This window comes from Sinocyclocheilus rhinocerous, unplaced genomic scaffold, assembly GCF_001515625.1.
Source record: "Sinocyclocheilus rhinocerous isolate Xijiao unplaced genomic scaffold, SAMN03320098_v1.1 scaffold88, whole genome shotgun sequence".
Taxonomy (NCBI): Eukaryota; Metazoa; Chordata; class Actinopteri; order Cypriniformes; family Cyprinidae; genus Sinocyclocheilus; species Sinocyclocheilus rhinocerous.
The window spans coordinates 421,631-434,293 of record NW_015652292.1 but is presented as its reverse complement, the minus strand read 5'-3'; the positions used below and the strand labels follow the sequence as shown (position 1 = coordinate 434,293).

The 12,663-nt window shown below is 36.4% G+C and overlaps 1 protein-coding gene across 1 annotated transcript in view; it reads right to left on the bottom strand.

The window, feature by feature from the left end:
* Positions 1-2,018: 2,018 nt before the first annotated feature.
* LOC107714434 (uncharacterized) overlaps positions 2,019-12,663 on the bottom strand; it is a 17,323-nt gene continuing 6,678 nt past the window's right edge. Inside the window, exons 3-9 of the mRNA XM_016520266.1 lie at positions 12,043-12,183; positions 9,768-9,886; positions 9,325-9,393; positions 6,306-6,462; positions 3,030-3,136; positions 2,720-2,835; positions 2,019-2,480 (exon numbers count right to left, since the gene is read on the bottom strand). Coding sequence (XP_016375752.1) covers positions 2,466-2,480; positions 2,720-2,835; positions 3,030-3,136; positions 6,306-6,462; positions 9,325-9,393; positions 9,768-9,886; positions 12,043-12,183 — 724 coding nt within the window. The 3' untranslated portion in view covers positions 2,019-2,465. The remainder of the gene's footprint in view (positions 2,481-2,719; positions 2,836-3,029; positions 3,137-6,305; positions 6,463-9,324; positions 9,394-9,767; positions 9,887-12,042; positions 12,184-12,663) is intronic.

Sequence of the window (12,663 nt, the reverse complement as noted above, 5' to 3'; positions counted from 1 at the left end):
TGTTGAACTTTCTTCTCCTGCGTCATATTCTTCATGCAATTTGTTTGAGCTGCGCCCTCTACTGTACAGACGTGAATTTGCATTTCCTTCAGCCTGAGGCGTATTAATTTCACTTCTGTTGTGAAAAGGGCTTTTACATTTGTAAAAGAACTTTTTATATTAACAACAAACAAGCAAGCCCTGCCCAGATTTTAAAAGGAACGCAAAAGTAACGTAACGCATTACTTTCCATAAAAAGTAACTAAGTAACGTAATTAGAAACTTTTTTTGGGAGTAACGCAATATTGTAATGCATTACTTTTAAAAGTAACTTTCCCCAACACTGACTGCCATCCAGACAAACACACACACACACACACACATCAGATTAGCGACACGAGTTTGAGACACAATCCACCAAACTCATCTAAACTCACCACTCCTGACAGAACCGGATGCCCACAAAACCAGGTTCATACGTGCCACCTTCCAAATCCATTATAAAGTCACCGTAGCTCTATATGAAGGGCTGTAGAGATAGCAATAAGGGAAAGGGATAAAAGATAACAGCTCTCTTGCACTCCGTCGAAATGTCTAGAAACAGAAGCTTGTGCGCATGCGTGACCTCCACTTTAGTGCTGCACAGATCAATCACAGCGCCTCCTCGTGGCGGAGGACAAAACAATGATCTTTCCTCGGAAAGAGACGTGTGTAATGTTTTAATGTTTCATTTATTCTGATTATCAACTGTCAACTTGTTTTCTTTCAAGGTCAGTTACGACCGGTTTCATATTTCCTTTTGGAACTGATTGATCTGAGCTCATGCGCCTTATTTTTTTTTTAGTTAAAAAGCATTTGTTGATAATTCTGGCAATATTAAATTAGATAAAAATAGTACTGTTTATCACGCTTTAATGTTTAACCAGAAAAGTTGTTTTTTTTGTACAACTTTTATTTTGTACAAAATGGCGCAAAGTCACACTTCTTGTGATGTTCCCGGTCAAAAATGACTGGTCTACCAAAAACAGCTTATATCTTCATATATAGCCTAATCTTGTCAACTTGTACCGAAATAACATTTTGTCAACTTGTTTTCTTTCAGTAAGGACAGGTCAAAATGACCAGAACACAACATGAGGGTCAAAGAGAGCTCATTCTTTCTTTGGGAATATGGCATTTATGAAAACCGAATACAGTACCTTATACCCTTAGACTGATGAAGTTGCAAGATATACTTTTATATTTTTTCTAAATACAACAGTAACTTGTTTTTTTGAATTCCTTACACAAATAATTACAACCATGGAAAACATGGGGGAAAAAATAGGACCTTATTGCTGCCTATGGCAGGTATTCTAATCAAATTCAAATGCATGGATTGAATACTGACTTCTTTTTATGGAAAACCATTGTAGTGAACACAATTTAGGTTTTGAAGAAATGTGTACCATTTTCAGATCGACAATTCATAATTAGCCTCGTCTGCTGTAAGATTTAAAATATTTAAACAATAAAATATATTAAAAAAAATGCAATACAGTTAAATCAGGAACAACGAATACATTTCATTTGTGTTAGGAAGATTTAGGCTGAGTCATGTTATAGAAGTTATTTAGAAGTCAAGTAATCCAATAAAAAAGTTTAATATAAGTATAGTGCAGGTCTATACTGGGTGAAAAGATATTGTTAAATTATTTGTTTTGGTATTTCAAACAGATACAAAAATCTGCCTGTCAGGTTAATTAAATCATGTTTGCTATTGATTCATTTTGCTTGTTAATTTGATTGTTTATGGTATTTAATTTTGCACCATTTGAAGCCATACAATCAGGCATTCCTTATTATGCAACAAGAGAAATTCTGCAGTCAAATTTCATGTTTGGATGCACATTATTTTGTGATGTTCCACAACAGAGGCAGAAGTAAAACCTAAAACAGGCGACCAGCCTGTGGATTGTAAATCCATAGAAATGAACGCGACACAGTGCAATATCATTCTTGGCCACAGGGTGGAGGCAAAACCAAATTGACCAGAAAACATATCTAGTCTGCTCTCCATATAACAGGTAGTACACACACTAATGAATGCTAGCTCTGTCGTTCACATTATTATAAAATCTAAACATTTCATGTATTAAACTGTTATAACATTCTGTTAGCAAGTATGTACTTGAAGGGACAAGAAAAAGAAAGAAGCACTTAAGAACAAACATCCTTCTGCTATTTCAAGCTCCCAACGGAGCAACATAAAATAAGATCCGTTCCCGAACCCCTGCTAGTCCACCACGGACAGATAAGTAGTTCATAATCTGAGAGTCTGCTGTGCGGTCACATTTGGTGCACGGCTGTTGTCAAATGCAACTCAGACCACATAAAAAACAGATGATTCTAAAAAAACTGTGGCGACAAATTGAAAACATGGAGAAATAGTCTGGAAAAGCATTCTTTTGTCAGTCAGCAATGTCCTTCAATATCCTCCAGACGGACTACTTATTTTTTCCCTTTAGAAATGATAAAATAAGAGAGTTATGAGCATTATGGCAGACAGAAATTCATACTTCCATGAATTCAGTTACATTTTCATGAAATTGTAAGAAACTACAGTGTCCCCAAAATGATTTGAAGCCTTGTGACTAGAAACATTTAGTAAAAATGACTCAGAAAAGAGAAATTAGTTCTGAGAAAAGTTTACAGATGACACGTTTGTAAGTGTGTAACATCAAAAAATCCTATACTGCACCTTAGTCTTTCTTCTCTTTTTCCCAGATTTAAGCTCCTTTGCACTTTTCAAAATAGCACTGAATGTTTCTGCGGACATGCGTGTTGAAACCTGGATTTTTATTGGAGATAGTTTAGCTGTCAAAAAGATGGGGAAATGATTTACAATCTCATTTGACCAAACCAAAAGTGGGACACAATTTTGATCTCATAAATGGTATACGAGTAACTTCACATTTCACATGGGGAATAAACTCCAAAATGTAACATCTTTGCATGAGGTCACTGCAGCCTTATTTAAGTTGTATTTCCATATTTCTATAAATCCATACTTGCTTGTCTCTCTCTCAGGGCCTCTAAAAACACTTTTGCACCATCTTCTCCAATGTGATTCTCACCCAGATCCAGTTCGGTCAGGCAACTGGAGAACTTAACTATACTGAAAGACATTTATAGAAACATACAGTATACTGAGACAGCGCAAGCATGTCATATTTGCTCAAAGAGCATCACTTGATGAGTCAGGATCAACAGTTCAGACATATGCTAAAACATGTACTCAGTGTAGCCAATCCAATCTTAAGTCTACCATTTAACAAACACAAAACATACTGAGAAACAGTAACAGCTGTAAATGATTTTGATTGTAAATGCTGACAGAGTGTATTTTAATCAGTGTTAATGAAAAATATTCAGTGTGTTGCCAAAGAAATCATTTAAAGTTAGTTAAAGTTGTTAAAGTTGTTTTGCGCCAAAAACAATAGTGTCACGAATCCGATCCATGAATTTCCATCCACTTGCCACCAGAGGTCGCCCTTCCATGATATTGACTCTCGCACCACACAGACTGTTACACATCACCCTGGACTACATTTCCCATGTTCCATTGCACTGATTACACTCACACCTGAAACCAATTACACGCTCACCTGAATGCTATTACACACACTATATAACACCTACCCTGATCCTGCTGTAGTCGCTAAGTGTTGTTCTGCATTTTTCACTCCCCAAGTGTTAGCTGCCTTACCGAGAGCCATTCCGTGTTTTCTGTTTTAGTCTCGTGTATTGTTTTGCGTTTATCCCTGTTTAGCGGATAGCTACCTTACCGAGCCTGTTTAAGTTTTCATAGTTTTCTTAGTCTAGTCTTGCCTTGTCTGTTTTCCTGGTCTCTGATTCACGTCACGTATCTTGGATTAACCCTTTGCTTGCTGTTTCTGACTCTGTTTGCCCCTGCCTGGACCTTTGCCTTCTACCTGGATTTATCTCTTGCCTTGCCTTCGATATACCTGTTTGCCATTGTCTGACCCATGCCTGTTAAAACCACGTCTCTTAATAAAAGCTTGCATATGGATCCGCATGTCTCTCATCTCATAACAGATAGTTTAATTATTCATGATCATTTTCCACTCTCTCTCTGGCCATTCCTGTTTTACAGGAAGCGAAGTAGCAGCGTAACTACAACAGCAGCTTCCTATTGTGCTTTCATGCTGATTCCGTCTGGTGTGCAGTCAAACTACGGTTATATACAGTAAAAAAGTGAAATTCTGAGTTATTGATTTTTCTATATAATATGAAATTGTCATAATGATAACATGAGAGGGGGGAAAGGGGTTTAATTTATATGAGAAAGGGAACCACATTTATATCCAAATTACTTTACAACACCAAAAATAAACTACTTATATTATTTGGATTCAGTCAGATTTACTGAATAGAAACAACTGTTTGTGTGCCTGTGGACAGGTGTATTTCAATGTCACCTCATAAAACTTTTGCAATTTACATTGTTACATAGTTTAGAATGTATTTTGACTTTCTTTCCTGAGTTCTGCATGTAATGTGTAAAACTTTACTTGCAATGCTGGTTCTTCTACACAGCAGTGAATGCTGTAATCTGTTCATAAGGATGCAGAAATAAACAAGTGCCGCATACGTATTGCAGATGCTTGCGTAAAACAGAACTAGGCCGTGTTTTGCTAGAAAAAAGAATCAAGAATTGCTTCATATAAGACTACTTCGAAAATTTTCGGTTCACAGTCATTTTTTATTAGTCTTGTTGAAAGAGAGAAGGGAAATGCTTTATTTTTTTAATAGCTACTATGATCATAGTTATCATGAAACATATTACGCACGTCAATATCTGTCCAGAAACTTCCTACAGTAAATGTAGATTTATGTGCGACTATGGGATCAGCAATCTGACAGAAGATATATCATATGTGGACAAAAAAGCACCCTGAGAACTGAAAGCAGAAGTTCTTGACTGAAATGTCTTACACTCTAATAACCAGGTCAACCGTTATATTGAATCTGACCTCTGTGCATAAAATATGATGTGAAGACAGTAAAGACTTATAGGAAGCAAAAGACGATTTATTCCTAAACAGAACAGACGCAGCTAGATCTCACAGCACGTTCTTATAAAAAGAAGTGCACTTGTACCTCAAATCTTAAAAGTATTTTTACATGCAGATCATATAAAGTTAATGAAACTAAAGGTCACTTAAGTGCACTTTAAGAGAGAACTGTTTCATGACACTTTTAAAAAGTGCACTTTGTAATAATGTCAAATTATGAGTTTTACTTTAAAGTACATTTTAAATAATTGTTTTAATAATTATGGGCTCTAACTTAATGGGACTGTTGACAAATAGACTTAAATGACTTTTAGAGTTAGATTTTAGATTTAGTTTAACCTCCATTTACTCTCAACTGTGCCCTGATGCTGCCATGCTGATTTTTGTAATGAATTGAGCCTCATGCTTGAACAGTTTAATTGCATCAGCGAGTCAATCCTTTATCCTTTTAAAATTTATATTAAATCCTGAACTTTACAGTGCTTTTTTTGACCCACTTAAGTACGTCTTAAGTACATCTTTATATGTCATTTAATAATTAGTTAGATTTTCTTTCTCCAAATGTACTGACAATCATTTATGGTAAACTAAAATATACTTTAATCTTATTTTTATTGAAACCTGTATGTCATGTATTTAGATATATATTTAATTGCATTTTTGCAATAAAGAAGTTTAAATTGAGTACATTTAAAATATATTAACTTTAAATGTAACATTGTTTAAAACATTACAGTTAAAATTATAATTCAAGTACCTTACATGTGCTTTAGTACATCAAAATAAGTGTACTTCTTGAAAGCATGACATAAGATAAGACATATGATATAAGTGCACATAAGTATGTTATGAAACATAGTCATGAAAGTGTTCTCTTTAACTACACTTAAGCGGCCTGTAATGTTATTAATATTATATTATCTGCAAATACAGTTTTTAAGTATATACTTTTATCATTTTAAGTACACTACAAGCGCATTTCTTTTTCACAAGGGTAACAGGGAATCCTCATCAAGGGTGCAGACTTTTAAACCGAGGGCGAAGACAAGCTAATTTAGTAGCTTAGTCTGGTGCAAGTAAACATTGCTTACAGCAGCGTTAAACCTGTCAAAGCATTTTAAACATATCTGTGGGAAGTTTTGTGGTCAGAAATAGATCATACATGTTGACAATTCCAGTTCCCAAGAAAAGACAGTTGACATTTTGGACAATATATACTCAGTCATGTACTGAGGAGGTGACACTTACATGCAAAGGATCTCCAGGAATTGATTTAGTTGATTTGGTCCCTCCTTTCCTGAGCCATCAATGGAATTATCGCACATGTGCAGCTTCTCTAGCCACGGGCCTCCTGCGGCGCCATGGCCGCTCTTGGTTTTTTCTCTTTTCTTCTTTGTCTTCTTCCCTAACCACAACATGACATTCATAGCTGAGAATAATCTAGCATCCATCAAAAAGACATGACTCACTGCCTCCTCCCATTCATCAACAGATGGAATTCATTTTTATGATAACAGCACATAAAAAACAAGATAAAATTAAACTGGGAAGCCATTTTAAATCATTAGGAGAGGCCTATAAATTAAAACACACACAGTGGCAGAGAGACGTCTCTCCCTGAGTTCTCTCATTGGCCTATAGAGTAATGGGACAGTTTTGGGGGAAACAGCCAAATGCCGTTGGCCACACTGAGCAAGTGACAGCCAGCTTCACTCAACACCACAAACCACAAGTTCAGTTGTGGCCTCCCATAGGCCAGTTCACACCGCACCAACAAATGCAGATCAACGCCGACAGCTGACCGAGTGCAATATTTCACTTCTCAAACATTCCAAGCCCCGCCAAACAGCATGTTCAACTGGCGAAAACAAGCACTGACCCTTGCCAACACACATGGATGGGGTGAGCCAACAATACCTGACTAACATTGTCTGTTGCCGTTTGTTGGTGCAGTGTGAATTGGTTTTCAGAGAACATGATCAATGCAGGTGTGTGAGCACATGCAATATGTGTCATTTAGAAGTATCTGTGTACGTGTGTAGTAATGTGTGTGAAGCTGACATAGAAAATGAGCTTCAAGACCCATACTATTTAATATTTCTGTCCACATACTTCTGTGTTTTTTCTTCTTTTTTAAAGTCGAAAGTTGCAATAGTCTTTTCTTCCCTATTGTGACATATAGCCAAAACAAACAGCTTCTTGAACAGGAAAAAATGATGGTGCTACTTTGTTCATTGGGAATTGACTGGATAATTAGATCATTGTCGTTTGATCTTGCTGTGCAAACTCATGTGAGCCAAGCTGTCCCACCCTTATGCCAGTGGACACAGAGAAGATTAAAATTGAATTCATTTAAAATGTAATATAATGATGGGGACAAAGAAACTGGTTGATATACTGTTGGAAAGCAAACATTTTAAATAGTAATTCTAAATAGTAATAATTCTAAATAGTAATACATTTTAATAGTAATTCTTCGTAAACTTCATGTTGTTGAGTTTAAAAATTATTTTACACAATAAGCATAGTTAAATCTGTCGAATAATGTTACTAATTTAATTATATTATGGGTTCCCAAAATGTTTTTTATCAGCCAAACCCTGAAGTAGTAAGTTATTTACTTGAAGTAATTCTCTAATGTTGGTTAATGGTCTCATTACATGCAACTAAACAGATTATTAAAAAAAACAAAAAACAGATCGAAGTCTGCACATATTAGTAGAAAAGTAATATATTTAAAATACATTTATTTCATACTATGTATAGCTCAAATCTACAGATTTACTGACATATCACTTACTGATACAAAAATTATCATTAAACTTTATTTGGAGTACTACTTGTGCACAATGCACATTTTCTAATATTAAGCCTAAAATGTGTTTTAATGTCTCTATTGATGATTATTGTATGATCTTTGAATGATTATCAGACTTTAAATGCAAGATATTTAAAGTGTACCTTAAGTATACTTGCAATAGTTCCACTTTAGCACAATCAAATATACTTCAGTATATCTTTAGTTGGAGTTCAGCACTACTTCTTCACAATTAAAGTGCATTAAGTATAAAATTAGTTGTTCCAATTTAGTAGACTTCAAGTATAACCGTTTAGTATAGCAAAAGTACAACTGCAGGGTATTTTTATTAAGCACATAAATATGTAAATGTATTAGTATACTTAGCAAGAAAAAAAATATTTTAAATACATTTTAGTATATTTATTTTTCACTAGGGTGACCAAAAAAATCATATTGCAAATGAACACAGTGCTGCTCTATACTCTAACACGCAGTGCAGCTGAAATGACTATATACATTTTCATTAAATTGCAGCTTTTGATTTGATAATCATGAATCCATTTTATTTCAATTGATTAAGCACCCCCATATGTTAATTTTAATGCTACATTTGATTCAATTATTTATTAGCTTCTCTTCATCTCACAAACCCTCAAAGGGTTGCGAACCCTCTTTGGGAAACCCAATTACTATGTAAATAGTAAGTCATGAGACACAAATGGGAAAGAAATGACCACAAATCTATGCATAATATAACACAAAATAACTTACTTTGTTTAAATGAGTTTGTTTTTAGATCGCGGCATGATGTGTTGCTCTTTAAGCATGCTTCACTTTGTCAGACAGGTTCTATTTAAGTGATTTCTTGATTCAACAGGTCTGGCAGTAATCAGGCCTGCGTGTGGCTAGTGAATTTAACTCAGCTTTCTAAAATAACGTGGTTAATCACAGTTCTTTTTTATGATTTAACAGGAGGGGACAATAAATTTTTCACGTAGGGCCAGGTAGGTTTGGACAGCTTTTTTCCCTTAATAAATGAAATCATCATTTAAAAACTGCATTTTGTATTTACTTGCATTATCTTTGTGTAATATTAAAATTTATTTGATGGTGTGAATCTTTTAAGTGTGACAAATATGCAAAAAATTTAAAAAACAGGAAGGGGGCAAAAACCTTTTCATGGCACTGTACATGTGACTGTGCATACACGTGTGTCCTACACAGCCCTCTGTGACCCTATGGTATTTCCTGTTTCTCCTCCACATTGTCTCTGTGGATGTGCTGTGTTGTCAAGGTGCTGTAATAGGAGTCCTAAGCAAGTATATTTGCTCAGGTGGTTTCAAAGGAGGTTTTGTGCAAGTGTGTTTAACAAGAGGGACACCAAGAGCCCATAAGAGCTCCAAGTGATCATAGCAATAACTGTGTGAATATGCACATGCACTCAGTAGTTCGGAAAATTAGTGGTACCTTTGCTCTTTGCTTTCTTTTGTCTGGAAGATTTGGTATTGCTCCTTTGGGAGATCAACTCTGTTTCATCTAAAAGAAAGAAATGCTTGAATGGCATCACTTTGCACAAAATTAGGTTACATTACACCCTTTAATGTCTCCCGGTAAGAGTTGGGGAAAAAAACGATGAGATGATAATTTTGATAATTTAGTCTCTTGACACATTCCATTCCATAACATTACACACTGCATGTATGTATCCCACTCATACACAACTGTATACCATACAGAACTCTGAGGTTGTATTAGGTTTAGAAAAACGAAATTGCATCATATGACCCCTTTAAGAGAGACGTCTTATATTGACTTTTTAGGATAAAACAACTCCCTGAGGCACAATTAATTCAGCAGTCTTACTATTGATAGAATGAATTAGGTGAGAGCAGACAAACTCACATACACACCTGTGATGGATGTGGTCCTGTTTTGAATCTCTGCCAGTTTTTGGCTGTTTTCAGCCACAGGTTTCAGCAGCTCAATGGCACCCCCACACTGCAGCTCATTGCCATTGAGGTAGAGCTCCCTAAAGATGTGGATTGACCAATGAATGCATTTAACTTAACATTAAACTATAGAGTCTGTTATGTGTGACGTGATGTCAGAGGTCCTTAACACACAGACAACAAATTAGGCCCCTGTTTATCAGTAAATGATGATGAAAAATAAACAAGTTGCTGTATTTTCGCAATCGTAATGACTTGCAAGTAGGACAGCGTTAAGGCAGGTGTTTTAATTGTATCTTGAGTTACAGAAGCCCTCAAACACAATAGCTCAATCTCTTCTTCATTCATGGTTGATGAATTCAATTCTTGACAATACCCTATGCAGATTGCATCTGAAAAGAGCTTCACTTTAACCTTTATAAAGTGCATTTTTTATAGAACCTGCACTTTTATAGGCATTTTCCCTTGGAAAGCTCTGTCTTATGAAACTGATTTACAAGCGACTTGTTCTCAAAAAAGTGCACCCAGGATGGCCATGTGCTTTGAGATGACTTCCAAATTTCTGGGTGCCTGAAAATATTAACTTCACACACATTTTATAGCCTCATTTTGTCCTCACTGGGACTGTTCTTCTTGGGAGTACTGAAGCTCAATGTGGACAGTTAGATGATCCACATGCTTTAGTGTGATGGATAGCATGGATGGAAATAATTCCTTCCTGCCATGGTATTGACCACCTCATTGAGACGTTACCTAACCCATGTCTTGAGTGCTCCATTATGTCACTTATTGTGTGACAGCACGACATGTAGGATTTGAGCCCTGCCTAGATAACCTTTTTTGTTCCATCTGACATTCCAGCATGATATCAAGCAAACATTTAAAAACCAAAAAAATAAAACTCTCCTGGCTAGAGGCCAGCCTATAACAGGCCAGTGAGCAGTAGGGATGATCATGCACACAGACATCACCAGCTATGCAAACATGGTGGTGAAGTGTTGGCTGTATTGACTGTTGACCAACTTGAAATACACTTCCTTCTTAATAGAAAATATACTAGAAAGTTGTTGGTCTTGCTCTGGTCCTACTGAAACATTTTCCCCCAATTTTACGCTTTTTACAGCAAATGCACATCCCAAAAATTCACCGGATAGAGTTATTCTATAAGTCTCAGAGACATATTCCCCCTCACATAAGGACAACTTCAGATCCCAGAGTACCTCCAGCATCCCAAAATGTAGGTGCAAGGCCCACTCAAGTGGCTGCCTTATACAATTTCACTGTGTACGCCCAGTACAGGAGTGAGATGCCAGGAAGATGCCCTAATATACAAAGTTAAGATATGCGCACAAATAGATTTGCACACAAATCCTTCGGTTTTCCTTTATGGGTCATATATTTCAGTTCTTTGGTCTCCTTGTGAAACCAAGGATATTTTTGGAACCACTGCTATAAAGGAATAAGCATTAGAGTTTTATCTATTTATTTATTTATTTCAGGTTTATTTGACAGGGACAATGCACATCAATAATACATAAATGTACAATGTGCCAGAATTAGCCAGAAGGCTATCATATCTGCATGACTGACTCGACTGTGAAGCATCCCCACAGTAAGTCATATATGAGTCTTGGCAGCTCTTGAACCACATTAGCTCTAGTGTTCACTGTAAATTAGGCTGGACTCAACTCAATCTATTTAATTGGCCTAGTCCTGAACACTCACATAACCTTTTCCAGATCCCATTCTCCTCTTTCGTCTCCTGTTGTTTCCTGTCTCTCTCTTAACTTTCCCATCACAGAAAGGCCAAAAATATAACTTAAAAAATATATTTTGGTGTACTACACTCAACACTACATTAAATGAACTAAATCTTTAGAGGTGGAGCAACTAATATGGCAGGACTGAGGCATTTCTAGAAATTCTTGGTACTGTATGTGCCGACAATCTGTCTCAGACAGAGTAGAGTGGTGGAAAGTGTGTGGATGATCTATTGGATTGTCAAAATAGCCTTTTTTTAGGTCCACATAAGAGAGGGCCCTGTAATTCATGTCCACTCATGAAACCCCTGTGGCCCAGTAAGATGTCTTCAGCTGTAAGCAGTCATCAGCTGAAGCTCACATTCATGAATTAATATGTGATGAAATGTTTCTGCAGAAGCTGATGGATCCCAGGAGTCACAGAGATTCATAGGTTAATGGGAAACATAAGCATCAGTGGTCATAACAATCTGTACCTCACGGAACTGTTGGTGAGGAGTGAAGCTAGCAGAGTTCCGCTCCATGAACCCAAACCACAATAACACAAACTCAGGGAGGATATTCGACTGGCCCCCAAACCTCCACTCAGCAAACCTTTCAACCCTTCCGGTCCCACGCTGAGAGAGAAAGACAGACATAGAGAACATAGAGGCCATTATTAAACCTTTAAAAAAATACTGTACATGCTAAAACTACTGAAACAAAGCACACACAAAAAATGTGATGTGAGCACATCAGGGAACCAATAGAAAACCAATGCATTTAAATGCAAAAAAATTATGTGTTCTGTCTGAAAGGCCCCTAATAAAAAGTAATGTTAGTTTGATTCCCGGGATTTTGGCAGTTTATTAAAGTGCCCCTATTATGCCATTTTTAAGGTTGCTAATATTGTTTTATGAGTCTCCTAAAACAGGTTTACATGCATGCAAGATCAAAAAACACGTTAGTTTTCTCAAAAAAAAGATTTAATTTTACCAAATTTCTAAATGATTCGTAAACGACTCGTGCGAAGCAGTTCAAAGAATCAGTCTCTCTAAACCCCCCTTTCCTTGAGCCCTCACAGCTGTGATTGGTCAGATGGCGCAGTCCTTTGTGAT